Source organism: Liolophura sinensis, chromosome 3, assembly GCF_032854445.1.
Source record: "Liolophura sinensis isolate JHLJ2023 chromosome 3, CUHK_Ljap_v2, whole genome shotgun sequence".
Classification (NCBI taxonomy): Eukaryota; Metazoa; Mollusca; class Polyplacophora; order Chitonida; family Chitonidae; genus Liolophura; species Liolophura sinensis.
Genome location: NC_088297.1, coordinates 802623 through 821532, shown reverse-complemented (window position 1 = coordinate 821532; position 18910 = coordinate 802623). Strand labels below are relative to the sequence as shown.

The following is an 18910-nucleotide window of genomic DNA, read 5'->3' as shown; positions in this document are numbered from 1 at the left end:
ATTCTGCCATTGATGGCATGTCCTGTAGATTATACATAGACTGATGCAACTACCAGATTAACATTCTGCCATTGAAGGCATGTCCTGTAGATTATACATAGACTGATACAACTACCAGATTGTACCTTAACATCATTAATCATGTTCCTAATTTGTTTTGTGAATTTAGAATTTGGAAGTATCAAAATGGGTGTTCCTTTATCATTGGTTTTTTTCCTTCAGGCACAGTAAACAGAGAGTAGCCTACGAGACAAACAAGCCTATCACAGGTGTCCATTTCAAAAGTATGGGAAAAAGCGTGATCCTTTTTGCAATCACCGAATCCAGCGTTATGACCATCAATGTCACAGCAAGCGATCAAAAGGTGAGTGACATTCGTGCACAAGGTAGATGATATTGACACCATTGTATAATTTTGGAAAGAATTCATGTTGGTGCTTATGCTGCCGTTCATGTTGGTGCTCATGTTGGCGTTCATGTTGGTGCCTCGTGTTGGTGTTCATGTTGGCGTTCATGTTGGTGTTCATGTATGTTTCACATCTGTGCACCAATGTTTTAATCAAGGTCACATGCAACTTAAACTCAGGACGGCATTCATCTGAATGGTCACATATGCAGTTGGTCATGGATTACGGCATTCTTTCATAAGACCATGATCATTGTTTCATTTACTCATTCAAAATGCATGAATGAACCCGAGATGGCTAGCACAATGACCGAGGAGCCTCTCACCAATGCGGTTGATGTGAGTTAAAATCCAACTCACGCTGGCGTCCTCTCTGGAGGCATGTGAGAAGGTCACATGGTGACTGCGACTGGTTGTTAGTTTCCTGTGTACTCTGCACGGTTTCCAATTAAATGAATCAAATCTAATCATGCAGTGTTTGTTAAAAATAATTCTCCATTAATGATGATGCTCTAGTCAGTCTGGTGTGAGTATAATGTGATTGGACAAAGCACTGGTCAGTCTGGTGTGAGTATAATGTGATTGGACAAAGCACTGGTCAGTCTGGTGTGAGTATAATGTGATTGGACCAAGTTCTAGTCAGTCTGGTGTGAGTATAATGCGATTGGACAAAGTTCTAGTCAGTCTGGTGTGAGTATAATGCGATTGGACCAAGATCTAGTCAGTCTGGTGTGAGTATAACGTGATTGGACCAAGATCTAGTGAGTCTGGTGTGAGTATAATGTGATTGGACTAAGCACTTGCCAGTCTGGTGTGAGTATAATGTGATTGGACCAAGTTTTAGTCAGTCTGGTGTGAGTATAATGTGATTGGACCAAGTTCTGGTCAGTCTGGTGTGAGTATAATGTGATTGGACAAAGCACTGGTCAGTCTGGTGTGAGTATAATGTGATTGGACAAAGTTTTGGTCAGTCTGGTATGAGTATAATGTGATTGGACAAAGTTCTGGTCAGTCTGGTGTGAGTGTAATGTGATTGGACCAATTTCTGGTCAGTCTGGTGTGAGTATAATGTGATTGGACCAAGTTCTGGTCAGTCTGGTGTGAGTATAATGTGATTGGACAAAGCACTGGTCAGTCTGGTATGAGTATAATGTGATTGGACAAAGTTCTGGTCAGTCTGGTGTGAGTATAATGAGTATAAAGATTGGATGGTGCATCTGATGTCTTTGGCATGGCATTCCAGTGAGGCAACAAGAAGACAGTCATGATATAATAACACTAAAAGCCACCCAACAAACATTTACTAATGTGGAGATTGTTTCTGTTTTTTAGACGGAGCTGGATAAGATTGGATGTGCTCAGGGCTGCTCTGTTATGAGTGATATCAGTCAGGAAAACCAGCTGGTTGTCGGCAGACAGGACGTGAGTGCTCAGTTAAAATCTTTTAAAAGTTTCGGTAAATGATTAATAATTCATTATCAAGACTGAAAGTAGATATCTTGGCAATTTTTAAATTAACACCCCCTTGGAGGAAGTGGTAAGACCAAAATTGTCTTTGTTATATAGTATCGAACCAAGGTTACTTATGGTGCTGACCACTTTCTCCAAAGGGGTGTTTTAAAAAAATTCAGCCTTGCTTCAGAACAGAACATTTGCATTTGCTGCTTTATTGTGTAAACAATATGAAAAATTACTAATTAGTATATTAATAATACATGTATCAGATTAGAATAAATTATTACAAATTATTTTTTGTAATTTTTTGAGTTGGTATCAGTTGTTTGATTGAAAAGCAGTGTCTTTTGTTGAAGAAGCTGAATCAGGGAACATTGCCTGTCTAAATCAGTCGCTGCAAGCCATGTAGTCTTCTGTTTCATTCTGTCACTGTTTCTGTATCGATGTGATCATGATGCAGAAACGCAGTTCACAAGGACTGCAGCAAAGCAGCAGTGTGTTTTACACAGCTTGGATATTTTTTTTGTGTTTTTTTTTGATTGGTGTTTTATGCCGTACTCAAGAATATTTCACTTATACGACGGCGGCCAGCATTATGGTGGGTGGAAACCAGGCAGAGCCCGGGGGAAACCCACGACCATCTGCAGGTTGCTGTCAGACCTTCACACACAGCTTGGAATTGATTTATAGGTGGGAAATCTTGGTTAACCGTTGGTACAAGTTAAATATTGTTATATATGTTGATTAAAAACTCGTAAACGAAATATTGTAATGCTTCAACCTTTTCGCATGTTTGCAAGGTGTTTGTTGACCTCAGCTGATCTTATTCCCAGTGCTATTACATCGACATTCTGAAGGCATTATTCTGTGCAGACCGATAAAATTATACTTTTTGTGAAGCCCTGAAATTGGCCAATCCATCCAATTTAGTTTTGACTCCAAAATCAAATTAAAACATGCATAAATTACACTGAAAGTTGCTCTGTCATATGCGAAAAGGTTGAGGAATCAGGGTAAGTAAGATTAGTGACTAGTTGTATGGTGATTGTTTGACAGGCGGTGTATTTCTACCAGCATGATGGGCGTGGACCCTGTCTGGCGTTTGAGGGGGAGAAGGTCTTACTCCAGTGGTTCAGAGGTTATTTAGTTGTTGTGGGGAAGGAGAATAAAACCATGCCAAGGGCTGCAGCCATGTGAGTCAGATCTGAAACGCTTAATCCAGTAACCATTAGTTCAGTTGACTGATTGATGTTGAAGACCATGCGCAGGAATTTTTCACTTGCATGATGGGTGTATGAAGGAGTGAGTGAGTGAGTGCTTGGGGTTTAACATCGTACTCAACAATTTTTCAGTCATATGACGACGAAGGAATCATTAGGGTGCATGCACGTGTAATGTGCCTCCTTGTTGCAGGACGGATTTTCACCGCTCTTTTATTTAGTGCTGCTTCACTGAGACGACTTACCGAAGGCAAGTAAGCTGCCCCGCCCGAGCCATTATACTGATACGGGTCAACCAGTCGTTGCACTATCCCCTTCATGCTGAACGCCAAGCGAGGAAGTTACAACTTCCTCTTTTAAAGTCTTAGGTGTGACTCGATCAAGGATTGATCCTGAATCTACCGGTCCCGAAGCGGACGCTCTACCAACTGTGCTATCCGGGCCGGTAGGGTGTATGAAGGAAACCAGTGGCTTGCTGGATGAAACCCACTGATCTTCACCACGTATCACACTCCAGCTTTTGACAAATGTGTGGGATGGAAAAAGTCTGATTATCTGCCAGTTTTGTTGGCAATGTGTTTGATTTTGCTCCTAACGTTACATGTTTGCAGAGCTGGTCAGTCCAGGGAGATGAATATTGTGACTGTGTATGACATACAGAACAAGTTTATAGGTTACTCAGCTCCGTTCCCGGAAGTGGTGGATGTGGTCAGTGAGTGGGGCTCCCTCTATGTGGTCTGTGGGGATGGCAAGGTAAGCGGAGACTACTTCATTTTGTTTATTGCTTTTGCCCAAAGGGCAGCACTGTTGCACAATCTTGAAAGGCACTGCCAAGAATGTGGAAGTTTTTGAAAGAAATGTTTTCTCTTCATAATTTAGGAAATCCTTTTCATCCGTCTTGGTCTTTATCATTCATAACTCATCTGGTGTAGTTCTTTACCACAACTTTACCCACCACTTTACCACAGCTTTGCCACCACTTTCCCACAGCTTTACCACAGCTTTAACACAACTTTACAACAACTCTACCACAGCTTTACCACAGCTTTACCACAACTGGCCTCGGACCCCCATTAATTTTCCATAAGCGACAATGTTAACGTCTAGCACTGTAGCTCAGTCCCAAACATTCCGTGGCCAATAAGCTTTGGTGCATACCTGGCCCAGCCTGTGAGAAAGAAGCCATAAAAATCTTGACATAGGTTGACCGTCAAAATCTGGACCTTTCCATGCCGGCAGCTGGGAGGCGTGCCTAGCAACGCCAAGGGGACGTCACTCGCAGCCTCATCACTACCTCACACCTTGTGTCCTCTCGCCCAGAGTTTCAAACTTTCATCAATAAAGCTCATACCTCCTCAAAGTTTAGACAGTTTCCAGCATTTTAATACCAAGCATGCACCTGTGCACCAAAAATGGACGCCTGGGAGCAAAAAAAGACTTTATACCCTAAAATTCACAGAACTACAATCGTCCCTACCGAAAAACGGAAGTTGTAATGGGGGTCTGTGTCCTATCACACCAGCCACCTTTTTTCAAAATCAATAATTTTTGCACCACACAATTCCTGACACTTCTGAACCTCACAGGCAAAATTAGGGCTTGATACATGCAGAAACTTTGGAGTTGAATGAATTCAAGTTGGGGTACCCCCATCTTGGACATGTGTCTTTTTTTCAGGGTGAAAAAACTCTGAAGGGTAAACTTTGAAGCTTTGCAGTGCATATACCGTTCAAGATATCTCCATCAGGTCAACTGTTTTGGAAAGACAAGATGTTTATCTGCAAGAAAAGTTAAAAAAATCACATTGACAGAGCACTTTAGACTTTTCAAAAGCAACCATTTAGAGAAATATACATTTTTAAGAAGACTTTTCTACTCAGAGCAGCTTTAAATATGAAAGTTACAAACCAAAAGTGTCAAAGCATACATCAAAATATAGGCAATTTATCTGACAATTAAATGTCAAAATATAAGACATTTACTTCAGCAACTATGTGAAAAAAATTGACTGACAGTGTGGTAGGGGGTATCAAAGCGGATTGTCACGATTTCGGAACAATCATTTGTGACCAAAATCAAAGCAAGAATAATGCCTCAAGGTGATGAAGACCTACTCACAGGCACTTTTTTAGTGGACAGGACTTAAGAAAAGACTAGTATCCCAGTTCCCCACTGAATAGCATGATGAAACCCTTTAAAAGACCACCCAGCCAGGCATCCCCCCCCCCTGCCCTCCTCCCCCATGACTGCTGATTGGCTGACCACCTCACCATGCAAAAACCTCCCTGCACCATTGCTGTTGTCTCACAGCAGGTTATTACTCTACACAGTCACATCAAAGGGTGTCACATTGGCATCTACAACATATAAACAGAGAGGAAAAATATGAATTTAACATTTCCAATCAGGCAGCCACCAAGTACACCTATATTGGTCAGTCTGACAGTTAACAAGGCAAACAATCTACCCCAAAACACAATGAAGGGAGACAGAAAGAGGAAACAGTCTAGATTTCAAGCTGGAAAGGCCCAGGATCGCTCAAATAACCTGTCAGCAGTTACAGACATGCTGAATCCTCTGCCTGGGTGTTCCTTGATGGACACAGATTTCCAGCCCAATCAGGAGGCTGTAAGAACACACCAGCCTGACACAAAGAGAATACAGCGGCCAAGACGGTGCAAGGTAGATTCCACGGCTGGATCAGACAGAGATACCCATGAGCGGGAATGGGCTGCTGAAGGAATGCGACTCATAGACATACAGAAAATGGTGTGTATATGGAACAAAGTTATGCTTGAGCACAGTGAGACCAAGGACCACTGTCCACTGCCCAGGTTAGAGATAGCTGCAGAGAAAAAGTGGGGTTTAGCCTGGGCGTTCAGTTTTAAGTGCTGTGACTGTGACTATGTATCTGGCTTCCACAAATTCTACAAAGAGGTAGAATGCAACAGACCTGGCCAAAAAGCTGCAGCGGTGAACCGAGCTCTTCAAGTAGGCCTCCAGGACACACCAATGGGGAACACCCGAGCCAGACTCCTATTTGCAGCGATGGACGTGCCGCCTGCCACTCGTAGGAACATGCATCGCACTGCAAACCATGTCGCATCTGCAATCGCAAAGCTGAACAGAGAGGATATGGCAAATAAGGTGGAAGAGGTAAAGGCATACAAAAGGCAAAGAGGAGAGGATGACAGCACAATAGATCTGGCCACAGACACTCGCTACAACAGCATTACCATAACCAGTCCCAAGAAACCGGGCCAGAATGCTTCACAAGCCATTTCCCTGGCAGTGGAGACATCAACAGACAAGCAATACATTGTCTCCGCAGCACTGAAGAATAAATTGTGTTGGACTGGGTCCTGGCTGAGAGGAAAAGGCTTCCAAGTAAAGTGCCCTGGAGGACACGAGGAGTGCACAGCGAACACAAACCCACATGCCCCCTGGTCCGAGTATAATATGGGGAACGAGATTGGCGAGGGATTGGCGAGGCAAGGTGTTTTAGCCAAGCACGTAACCACGGACGGCGACTCCAGGTCAGCCAAGGGAGTGGAGGACAGCATCCGACTGGTCGAGCCACTGTGGGAGGTCGAACGGTTAGCAGACCCCACGCACCTTGGTAGATCCCAGTTCAAGAAATGTAACCAGGCTAAGTTCAGCGATGCCATGTTTGAAGGACAGGGCCGAACGAGGGAAGCCAGGAAGAAAGCACAGAAGGTGTTGAGTCAGGATGTTAAGGCCAGGTGTAGCTTGATATTTTCTCAACTTATGTCTGAGCACATTGGTGACATAAGGAAAATAAAAGCTTACCTACCCAGGGTTGTGGATGCAACGGTCAGGTGTTACGGTGGGGACTGTTCCAAATGCCGCAGGAACAGTGTGGTTTGCTCCGGAGGGGAAACCAGCAGCTGGTGGGAGAGATCCCTGTTTTTATCCGCCAGTAAACTCTGCCCTTTCAACATGGATGACAACGACAGGAAACTATTGACCGAAGTACTGCACATGAGGTTGAGCGAGACAGCCGTCACCAGTCTCCGGATGAACACCAGCACTCAAAAGTGCGAAGCTGTCAACAGATCACTCAGCGTCTCCTTGCCCAAGAATGTAACCTACAGCAGAAATATGGAGGGAAGGGCGGCGTCCACAATCCACAGACTTAACAATGGCCAGGACAAGTCCACGGCTGCCAAACTCCAAGCTGTCGGCGCCAGTATTTCACCTAGGAGCGAGAAAACAGTACAACAGATTGAAAGGGTGAACCAGTACCACAAGGTTTATAAGAAGCGACAGACAGTTAAGGGGAGATCACTCCGCAATACAGCCAGAAAACTCCGAGAGCACATTGAGTACAGGCTTTCAAATCCAGAAGAGAAAACTGACTATGCCAAGGGACAACTGGACAACACCCCAACAGATCACACATACGCTAGATATTTGTAACCGCCAGTTTTGTATAAAATTTGTCACTGCTGTTGTCGCTTGTGAAAGAAATTAAAAAATGATGACAGAAATTGAGCAAAATCTGAAACACATCTGTTATTTATTATTTTTAATGAGGGGAAACCAACCTGCTCAGTCTTAAATGCAGCATGCACCTTGCATACTGCCCATGGCCGAGACAGCGCCCTACGTTGCAGCAGCGCTGCCTGTTATTGTTAACACAATGCGGTTCCAAGCTTGTGTGGTCCACATTTACACAGCGTGTGTTGTGGCACAATCAAGCTTGGGATCTAAATGTGACAGCCCCTGTCTGGCCATATAAACAAGTCTACTGATGTATTTCTTCTTCCATCGATGTGTGACGGGGTCTTTGTAGGAGGCAAGGCCATATCGACCATCTCTCGTCAATGGTCCAGTCCACACTCGACAGGCTCCGTTTTCGTTATAAACACTGAAACTTTCAATTTTTGCAGCAATTTCTGCTCTGAACGTCTCCATTTTCAAGCGTAGGAATACTAGAACGTTGCATGTTGTTCATTTCAGGATGCCTATACACATGTTACCCTACACTGAACAGCATTTTACCGATTTTTCATCAAAATGGATATTTTCAAAAAATAAATAGCCCCAAGAAGCTATAAAACGGCTCAATCAATGCAAAACACATCACAGACATACCCACCAAAAATTATCAGGCTGCTGCGAAATCTAAGCGCATAGTGACATTTTTCACATTTTGGTGACTTCGTCAGTACAGGCCTCGGACCCCCATTAATTTTCCATAAGCGACAATGTTAACGTCTAGCACTGTAGCTCAGTCCCAAACATTCCGTGGCCAATAAGCTTTGGTGCATACCTGGCCCAGCCTGTGAGAAAGAAGCCATAAAAATCTTGACATAGGTTGACCGTCAAAATCTGGACCTTTCCATGCCGGCAGCTGGGAGGCGTGCCTAGCAACGCCAAGGGGACGTCACTCGCAGCCTCATCACTACCTCACACCTTGTGTCCTCTCGCCCAGAGTTTCAAACTTTCATCAATAAAGCTCATACCTCCTCAAAGTTTAGACAGTTTCCAGCATTTTAATACCAAGCATGCACCTGTGCACCAAAAATGGACGCCTGGGAGCAAAAAAAGACTTTATACCCTAAAATTCACAGAACTACAATCGTCCCTACCGAAAAACGGAAGTTGTAATGGGGGTCTGTGTCCAACTTTACCACAGCTTTACCATAGCTTTACCACAGCTTTACCACCACTTTACCACAGCTTTATCACCACTTTAATGACAACTTTAACCACCACTTTACCACAACTTGAACCACCACTTTACCACCACTTTACAACAACTTTACCAAAGCTTTACCACCACTTTACCACAACTTTAACCACAACTTTAACCACCACTTTAACCACCACTTTACGACAAGTTTATCCACCACTTTACCGCAACTTTACCACAGCTTTACCACAATTTTACCACAACTTTACCACCACTGTACCACCACTTTACCACCCCTGTATTGGTGATCATATATGTGTAGCTCTCCCCACAGTATTTACATGTAACCTGTCAGGAAAAACAATGTTAAATAAAATGTTAGCGGTGGTGTCTCAAAAAGTACTGCAAGCATATCAAAAAGTATTGAGCTCAGAATTTGCACACATGTTGTTGTAGAGCAGAAAAGCAGAATGGGGGTATTCCCATCATTGATTCAGGGTTTGCATACATGTAGAGCACAATAGCACAAGGGTTGATTCCGTGTGTACATATTAAGTACCATAAATTACTGAATTCCTGAGTTTGTGTATTGTATAATAGAATCAGTGTTGAACAAAGTGTTAGGGGAGGTATGTCAAAAAGTACAGCACATATTGACCTGAAGTTTTACATGCATGGAAAGCGCATTGACGCAAATTACCGTAAAATACCAAATTCACGACTTCAGGACTTGAGCTGAAATTTTGCATTCGTGTGTCTACAGGCAAGCTCTTTTGTAGCCGAGCTGACATCACTAGGTCGTAGTTTCTAGGGATGATGGGTGTATGTTTTATATTCAGATGTCTCTACAGGTGAGCTCTTTGGTAGCCTTTGCTACCATCACTAGGTCGTAGTTTCTAGGTATGATGGGTGTATGTTTTATATTCAGATGTCTCTACAGGCCAGCTCTTTGGTAGCCTTTGCTGCCATCACTAGGTCGTAGTTTGTAGGTATGATGGTGTATGATTTACATTCAGATGTCTCTACAGGCCAGCTCTTTGGTAGCCTTTGCTGCCATCACTAGGTCGTAGTTTGTAGGTATGATGGTGTATGATTTACATTCAGATGTCTCTACAGGCCAGCTCTTTGGTAGCCTTTGCTGCCATCACTAGGTCGTAGTTTCTAGGTATGATGGGTGTATGATTTACATTCAGATGTCTCTACAGGCCAGCTCTTTGGTAGCCTTTGCTGCCATCACTAGGTCGTAGTTTCTAGGTATGATGGGTGTATGATTTACATTCAGATGTCTCTACAGGCCAGCTCTTTGGTAGCCTTTGCTGCCATCACTAGGTCGTAGTTTGTAGGTATGATGGGTGTATGATTTACATTCAGATGTCTCTACAGGCCAGCTCTTTGGTAGCCTTTGCTGCCATCACTAGGTCGTAGTTTCTAGGTATGATGGGTGTATGATTTACATTCAGATGTCTCTACAGGCCAGCTCTTTGGTAGCCTTTGCTGCCATCACTAGGTCGTAGTTTCTAGGTATGATGGGTGTATGTTTTATATTCAGATGTCTCTACAGGTGAGCTCTTTGGTAGCCTTTGCTACCATCACTAGGTCGTAGTTTCTAGGTATGATGGGTGTATGTTTCAGATGTTTCACCTCCAGGAAAAAGACACGCAGACAAAACTGGAGATGCTGTTCAAGAAGAACATGTACATGCTGGCTATCAAGTGAGTGTTCCGACTTACCCAGGATTCCTGTCACTACTGTTACGAGGAATTTGACTACCTCTGCGTGTGATTATAACTACAGTCTGACTATAACGACAGTCTGACTGATTCTCAATGTAACTGCAAGTACGTAACCCAGGAGCCTCTCACCAAGGCTGGCTCTGTGAGTTCAAGTCCAGTTCTTGTTGGCTTCCTCTCTAAACGTACGTGGGAAGGTCTGTTGGCAGACTGCAGATGGTCGTGGGATTCCCCTGCAGTCTGACCAACTTCCTCTCAGCATAATGCTGGCCACCGTCATACAAGTGAAATGTTCTTTAGTGAGCATAAAAGACCAATTAAATAAATGAATAAATAAATAAATAAACTTTCGCCTGTGAAAGAACAACTTTAAGTGCAGTTTATAAAAATTTTTAATATGATTTTGGAGACAAAAATTAAATTGGTTGGATTGGCCAATTTTAGGGATTTTTAAAAAGTATAAGTTCATCAGTCTACACAGAATGATTCCTTTGGAGTATGCCTGAATAAACACCTTGCAAACATGTGAAAAGGTGGAAATATTAAGATACTGCCAGGCACGAGTAATAGTGAATGCATGACTACAGTAAGTGACAGTTACTACATGTGAGTACGACCAAATATGACTACGACTACATTTATTTATTACTCAAGAATATTTCATTTATACAACAGAGGCCAGAATTATGGTGGGAGGAAACTTGGGAGTAGTCAGGGGAAAAACTATGCATGTATGACTATGAATACATGTGACTACTTGTACACATGACAGCCATAAATACATGTGACTGTGGGTGTAGGACATAGATGTCATGATGTCATATGTACGACTACGCCTACATGTGACTACTTCTGCACATGACAGCCATAAATACATCTGACTGTGGGTGTAGGACATAAATGTCATGATGTCACATGTTCGATTACGACTACATGTGACTACTTCTACACATGACAGCCATAAATACATGTGACTGTGGGTGTAGGACATAGATGTCATGATGTCACATGTACGACTACGCCTACATGTGACTACTTCTACACATGACAGCCATAAATACATCTGACTGTGGGTGTAGGACATAGGTGTCATGATGTCACATGTACGACTACGCCTACATGTGACTACTTCTACACATGACAGCCATAAATACATCTGACTGTGGGTGTAGGACATAGATGTCATGATGTCACATGTTCGACTACGACTACATGTGACTACTTCTACACATGACAGCCATAAATACATCTGACTGTGGGTGTAGGACATAGATGTCATGATGTCACATGTACGACTATGACTACATGTGACTACTTCTACACATGACAGCCATAAATACATCTGACTATGGGTGTAGGACATAGATGTCATGATGTCACATGTACGACTACATGTGACTACTTCTACACATGACAGCCATAAATACATGTGACTGTGGGTGTAGGACATAGATGTCATGATGTCACATGTATGACTATGACTACATGTGACTACTTCTACACATGACAGCCATAAATACATGTGACTGTGGATGTAGGACATAGATGTCATGATGTCACATGTACGACTATGACTACAAGTGAATACTTGTACACATGATAGCCATAAATACATCTGACTGTGGGTGTAGGACATAGATGTCATGATGTCACATGTACGACTATGACTACATGTGACTACTTCTACACATGACAGCCATAAATACATGTGACTGTGGGTGTAGGACATAGATGTCATGATGTCACATGTATGACTACGACTACATGTGACTACTTCTACACATGACAGCCATAAATACATCTGACTGTGGGTGTAGGACATAGGTGTCATGATGTCACATGTACGACTACGCCTACATGTGACTACTTCTACACATGACAGCCATAAATACATCTGACTGTGGGTGTAGGACATAGATGTCATGATGTCACATGAACGACTATGACTACATGTGACTACTTCTACACATGACAGCCATAAATATATCTGACTGTGGGTGTAGGACATAGATGTCATGATGTCACATGTATGACTACGACTACATGTGACTACTTCTACACATGACAGCCATAAATACATGTGACTGTGGGTGTAGGACATAGATGTCATGATGTCACATGAACGACTACGACTACATGTGACTACTTCTACACATGACAGCCATAAATACATGTGACTGTGGATGTAGGACATAGATGTCTTGATGTCACATGTACGACTATGACTACAAGTGAATACTTGTACACATGATAGCCATAAATACATCTGACTGTGGGTGTAGGACATAGATGTCATGATGTCACATGTACGACTATGACTACATGTGACTACTTCTACACATGACAGCCATAAATACATGTGACTGTGGGTGTAGGACATAGATGTCATGATGTCACATGAACGACTATGACTACATGTGACTACTTCTACACATGACAGCCATAAATATATCTGACTGTGGGTGTAGGACATAGATGTCATGATGTCACATGTATGACTACGACTACATGTGACTACTTCTACACATGACAGCCATAAATACATGTGACTGTGGGTGTAGGACATAGATGTCATGATGTCACATGTATGACTATGACTACATGTGACTACTTCTACACATGACAGCCATAAATACATGTGACTGTGGATGTAGGACATAGATGTCATGATGTCACATGTACGACTATGACTACAAGTGAATACTTGTACACATGATAGCCATAAATACATCTGACTGTGGGTGTAGGACATAGATGTCATGATGTCACATGTACGACTATGACTACATGTGACTACTTCTACACATGACAGCCATAAATACATGTGACTGTGGGTGTAGGACATAGATGTCTTGATGTCACATGTACGACTACGACTACATGTGACTACTTCTACACATGACAGCCATAAATACATGTGACTGTGGGTGTAGGACATAGATGTCATGATGTCACATGTATGACTACGACTACATGTGACTACTTCTACACATGACAGCCATAAATACATGTGACTGTGGGTGTGGGACATAGATGTCATGATGTCACATGAACGACTACGACTACATGTGACTACTTCTACACATGACAGCCATAAATACATGTGACTGTGGGTGTAGGACATAGATGTCATGATGTCACATGTACGACTACGACTACATGTGACTACTTCTACACATGACAGCCATAAATACATGTGACTGTGGGTGTAGGACATAGATGTCATGATGTCACATGTACGACTACATGTGACTAGTTGTACACATGACAGCCATAAATACATCTGACTGTGGGTGTAGGACATAGATGTCATGATGTCACATGTACGACTACGACTACATGTGACTACTTCTACACATGACAGCCATAAATACATCTGACTGGGTGTGGGACATAGATGTCATGATGTCGCTGTAGTCAGTGCTTTGACTCGGTGGTCCTGAAAAGAATTAAGGATTCGTCAGGCAATCTCTCACACTTTCGTTTTTCATGTCCAATTTTGATCAAATTTAGTGTGCAGATTTCTTGTTTTGCTTATTTAGCATGATACCCTAAACCTTCAACCAAGTTGACCATAAATGTGGGCAATACATTGTAGTTGGAATGTTATGATTTAGTGTAGGGCTGTATAAATTCCCTGAACTGGCCTCTTGTTCTCTCTTGTCCTCAGCCTTGCCAAGAGCCAGCAGTACGACCAGGAAGGCCTGATTGACATCTTCACCCAGTACGGTGACCACCTCTACGGGAAAGGGGACCATGACGGTGCCATTGACCAGTACATCAAGACCATTGGCAAACTGGAGGCTTCCTACGTCATCAGAAAGGTACAGCCTATATGTACTTTAGCCGCTTATTTCTAGTGGTAAATTTTAGTTGAGTTGCCAGTAGACGACCACGTGTAGTGGTCTGACCTCATCTGACCTTATTCCCAATGTCATTACATCGACATAAGACCCATGGGCAAAATGGAGGACCACTACTGTACAGTGTCTGTTGGTCTCCACCCATACATCGACATAAGACCCATGGGCAAAATGGAGGACCACTGTACAGTGTCTGCTGGTCTCCACCCATAATCCAGACTACGGTTGCATCAATAAAAACATTTGCCTAGAATGGCATTAGAAATTGATCAAATAAATAACAGAAACTAGAAGCCTCTCCAAGAGAGAGCTTTAGCTCCGTCCAGCAAAATGCGCGAATTACCCCGTATGACTACATACGAAGGGACAATACTCAGACTTAATTGTGAAAAAAATGTCAACATTCAAAATTTATAATGTATTTGTCTTTAGCGCAAGGCAAAGCTGTGCACAGAGTTTCTTCCAAGTCTCTGAATAATTTTCTGCTTTAAGTCTTTGACCATGTTGACAGTTGGACGAAGAGTGAAATACATCCCAACATAAACATAACCTTTGACCTCGTCATTGTGTTTCAGTTCCTGGATGCTCAGAGAATCCACAACCTGACCAAGTACCTACAGGCGTTGCACAAGGCTCAGCTGGCGACGGAAGAACACACAACGTTGCTGCTCAACTGTTACACCAAGCTCAAAGATGTCTCCAAACTCGACGAATTTATTATGGTAAACACACTGTAAATGTATTGATTAGTAGTAGTATTGATTAGTTTTGCATAAATGATTTGTCAGGATTTCTGTCACGGATAAAAGTCATAGATATCATTTTTGTAATTGCATTTTGCTGCTTCACACCCAGATACCATGACGTCAAAAAAAGAGATTTTGTTTCATGAGGTTGCAATCTGAGCTGAGTGGGATTACATCATTATGCAAATTTGGACAACCTTGACATTTTTGTGTAATGCAACCAGACTGACAGGACTTGATCAAACAACACATCATGTGGGGTGTGACGCTAAAGTTCTACAGCTGAAAACCTTCAACATGAAAAAATTCTAATACACATATTGTTAAACTATTAATAGTAAATAGAATATTATGCAGAGAAAGTTGGATACCATAAATATTGCTTTTGTGAAAGGTGGAAATTTTGAGACACTTGACACTTCGCGTCTCATGGGTTATCATTGCCACTGTTCCCTTGAGCAATATTATGGTGCCAGTATTCAGCCTTCATTGTGCAATATCTTCTATATGCATGTACTTTAGTTTGTACTGTTTGCTTCAGGGGTTTTGCGTAGCTTTTATCACTGTTTCATGTTGCATGTAACGCTGTATGTTGAAACATGTGGCCACATTTCATCATAGTTTATTTTGTTCAAGTCAGACCTGCATCTTCAGGGCTGAGTTGGCCTCTGTGGTTCATCAAGCTTGAATTGGAGTTTGTTCAAGACCACATGTGACATATAGATATGCGCTCCATTTTGGCGGATGAGGCGTGGTCTTGAACATACTCCATTTTCGTTCTTTTGAAAGTTTGTCAGTAACTTTCCCCGAGGTCAGTGGTTTACACCAGGTAGTCTGGGCACTCCGGTTTCCTCCACTCATAGAAGTGACTGCTGTCATATATTCTTGAGTACGGCGTAAAACACCAGTCAAATAAATAAATAATTATGAAACATTGAAGAATTACAGGAGATTTATGTCTTCTCTCTTTGTTCATTAACCTATTAAATATCCCGTTTAGACGTTTTTATTTATCAGATCAACAAACACCCCTGATTTTCTCATAACCTAAGATGTCTCCATGTTTACGTATGTTTTTGTTTGTTTCTAACAGACCAAAGACCGTGAGGTGGACTTTGACGTAGAAACGGCCATTAAGGTGTGTCGTCAGGCCGGGTACTTCAAACACGCCCTGTTTCTGGCAGAGAAGCACAACATCCACGAGTGGTACCTGAAGATCCAGCTCGAGGACAGCAAAGACTACACCAAGTCCCTGGAGTATATCGGCAAACTAAGCTTCCTCGAAGTACGTCAGTGTGTAATGACTTTGGGATAATGACAAACCATGGGTGACACTTGGATCAAGCTGGTCCAGAATGTATGAAAAGTCAGGCTATGCTTAAATCCTCATACAAGTCATTTTAAAGAAAAATGAAAATGTATGAAAAGTTAAGCTATGCTTAAGTCCTCATACTAGTCCTTTCAGTGTCAAACCTGTGTTTTATCTCTTGTCATTTTGTTATGTTATTCTAAAACATGAAACAGGGATTCTAGAAAATAATTTGGTTATATACATGTATAAAATGTGCCAAATGCAAGAAAAGGGTTTGAAAAATAACTGAATATTAGGGGCTGATGCCCCCAACACAGATGCATGGAGTTAAAGGCTGCTGTAATTTTTTTTTACGTTTTAGTTAATTCTATTGTAATTTTATCACAGGAACTTAACTTGTGATTTTTCTCTCTACATATGTGTTGTTCACACACATTCTTTGACAGCACATAAAATTTCATTTATAATTCATGTGTAAACTTTCATTTTTCAGGCTGAGTCCAATCTAAAACAATACGGTAAAGTTTTGATGAACGAAGCCCCAGACCAGACGACAGAGCTTTTGAAACGACTTTGTACAGATTATCGGCCTTCTGATCGTAAGTTTGAAAAACCTGGTGAAATATCATAACATATTTGTTTATGAAGATATAAAACTGCTGTAATAATATTTTGTGAGTTGTGACATTTGGGTAATTCTGAATCGTCAGCACAGTGTCATTTGTGTAGGTGGGTAAGAATAAACACCTTGATCTGACACATCTGATTGATTAGCTGATTTATTGATTTGGTTGACTGATTGATTTATTGATTGATTGGCCAATTGATTTATTGGCCAAATGATTGATTGATTGGCCAATAGATTTATTGATTGATTGGCCGATTGATTTATTGATTGATTGGCTGATTGATTTATTTGCCGATTGATTTATTGGCCAATTGATTGATTGATTGGCCAATAGATTTATTGATTTATTGGCCAATTGATTTATTGATTGATTGGCAGATCGATTTATGTGTATGTATGAAGGCAGTGGGTGTCATATTTTTATTTTATTTGAAAATACTGAAATAACTCTTTAAAATTTTGGAGTGTCCTCTCCACCCAAGAAGACTAATGGTTTCGTAGCCTAATTGTTTTTATTTGTGGAACATCTACCCTGCCCCCTTCAGCCTATACATGTAACTGGAGGAGGGGTGCCTAGCTTTTCTTTTTTCTCATGGTTAGTTCATCTAAACGAACAACATGTACATAGTGTTTACTTTGAAAAAACCTGAGAGAATTGCAATTTTTTGCCTTCGCACTACTATTATCTGTCTTATAAATAAGGCACTAGCGCAGCGTAGTGACCCAGGAGCCTCTCACCAATGCGGTCCCTGTGAGTTCAAGTCCAGCTCATGCTGGCTTCCTGATAGTCCTTTACATTACTGGGAAGGTCTGCCAGCAACCTGCGGATGGTCGTGGGTTTTCCCTGAGCTCTGTCCAGTTTCCACCCACCATAATGCTGGCCGCGGTCCTATAAGTGAAATATTCTTGAGTACGGCGTAAAACACCAATCAAATAAATAAATGCATATAAGTAAGAGTTAAGATATGTGCTCATAAAGTTTTTCTCCAGTGATCAGGATTTGTTTCCTTGTGAAGCTGTTCCTCCACAGGACATACATGTGACATTGCCAGATATTTAGAGCCATTTTAATTCTGTTTGGATGCTCAAAACTAATTTATTGAGCTGCATTAAAACTAACAAGTAAGTGGAACAGAACTATGATGGTTACCAATAAAAAGTTATTTATTTATTTATTTGATTGGTGTTTTATGCGGTACTCAAGAATATTTCACTTATACGATGGGGGCCCGCATTATGGTGGAAGGAAACCGGGCACAACCCTGGGGAAGCCATCCGCAGGTTGCTGGCAGACCTTCCCACTTACAACCGGAGAAGAAGCCAGCATGAGGTGGACTTGAGCTCACAGTGACCGCATTAGTGGAAGGAATAAAAAGTTGAAGTGTCATATAAATAGGTAGCTTGTCACTTGATAAGAAATAAGAGAAAGTGTATTTTTTTTACATTTTCAGAACCTTTGGTGGATCAGAATGTGTTAGAAGGTGAGAAGATGTTTTGCACGAGTGCAATATTTTGTGTAGTTAAAAGGTGTAAGAAATGTTATCAATTCTTCAGTAAGGTTTGTCTCTGGATGTGTACATGAAAGGTAAATGATACAGCAGAATTTCCTTGTCATGTTTGTAGTTGTAAGATTTAATGAGCTGTTTGAATCATTAAATTTGGTGGAAACAGTTATGCTGTTATCTAGTTTCTGCCTTTTGATTTCTGATCTTTTTTCTATTTATAGGAGGTATTGCCAAGATTCAGAAAGCAAGTGCAGAAGAATTCATCCATATTTTTGTCAACAATTCCAAGAAGTTGACTGAATTTTTAGAACATATGGTGCGGGTAGGTATTGTTGTTTTCCATCCTCCTGGTGTTTTCTTGTTGTTTTTTCATCCTCCTGATGTTT

General features: G+C 41.7%; 1 protein-coding gene and 1 long non-coding RNA gene across 4 annotated transcripts in view; one reads left to right on the top strand and one right to left on the bottom strand.

Annotated features, from left to right (window-relative positions):
- The window catches only part of LOC135463688 (vacuolar protein sorting-associated protein 11 homolog), a 49291-nt gene that overhangs the window by 12977 nt on the left and 17404 nt on the right, over nucleotides 1-18910 (top strand). The window contains exons 7-17 of the mRNA XM_064741067.1: nucleotides 223-364; nucleotides 1739-1828; nucleotides 2918-3054; nucleotides 3693-3834; nucleotides 10373-10452; nucleotides 14141-14294; nucleotides 14909-15055; nucleotides 16173-16364; nucleotides 16885-16990; nucleotides 18471-18500; nucleotides 18746-18846. Of these exons, the coding sequence (XP_064597137.1) occupies nucleotides 223-364; nucleotides 1739-1828; nucleotides 2918-3054; nucleotides 3693-3834; nucleotides 10373-10452; nucleotides 14141-14294; nucleotides 14909-15055; nucleotides 16173-16364; nucleotides 16885-16990; nucleotides 18471-18500; nucleotides 18746-18846 (1321 nt within the window). The remainder of the gene's footprint in view (nucleotides 1-222; nucleotides 365-1738; nucleotides 1829-2917; nucleotides 3055-3692; nucleotides 3835-10372; nucleotides 10453-14140; nucleotides 14295-14908; nucleotides 15056-16172; nucleotides 16365-16884; nucleotides 16991-18470; nucleotides 18501-18745; nucleotides 18847-18910) is intronic.
- LOC135464040 (uncharacterized) lies at nucleotides 4155-7203 on the bottom strand. 3 transcript variants are annotated; one of them, XR_010443622.1, is made up of 4 exons: nucleotides 6896-7203; nucleotides 6035-6201; nucleotides 5352-5438; nucleotides 4155-4859 (listed from the first exon to the last, which is right to left on the bottom strand). It is a non-coding gene; the product is annotated as an uncharacterized LOC135464040 (long non-coding RNA). The 3 variants fall into 3 exon arrangements; XR_010443623.1 differs by having other exon boundaries at nucleotides 6035-6187; XR_010443621.1 differs by lacking the exon at nucleotides 6896-7203 and having other exon boundaries at nucleotides 6035-6560.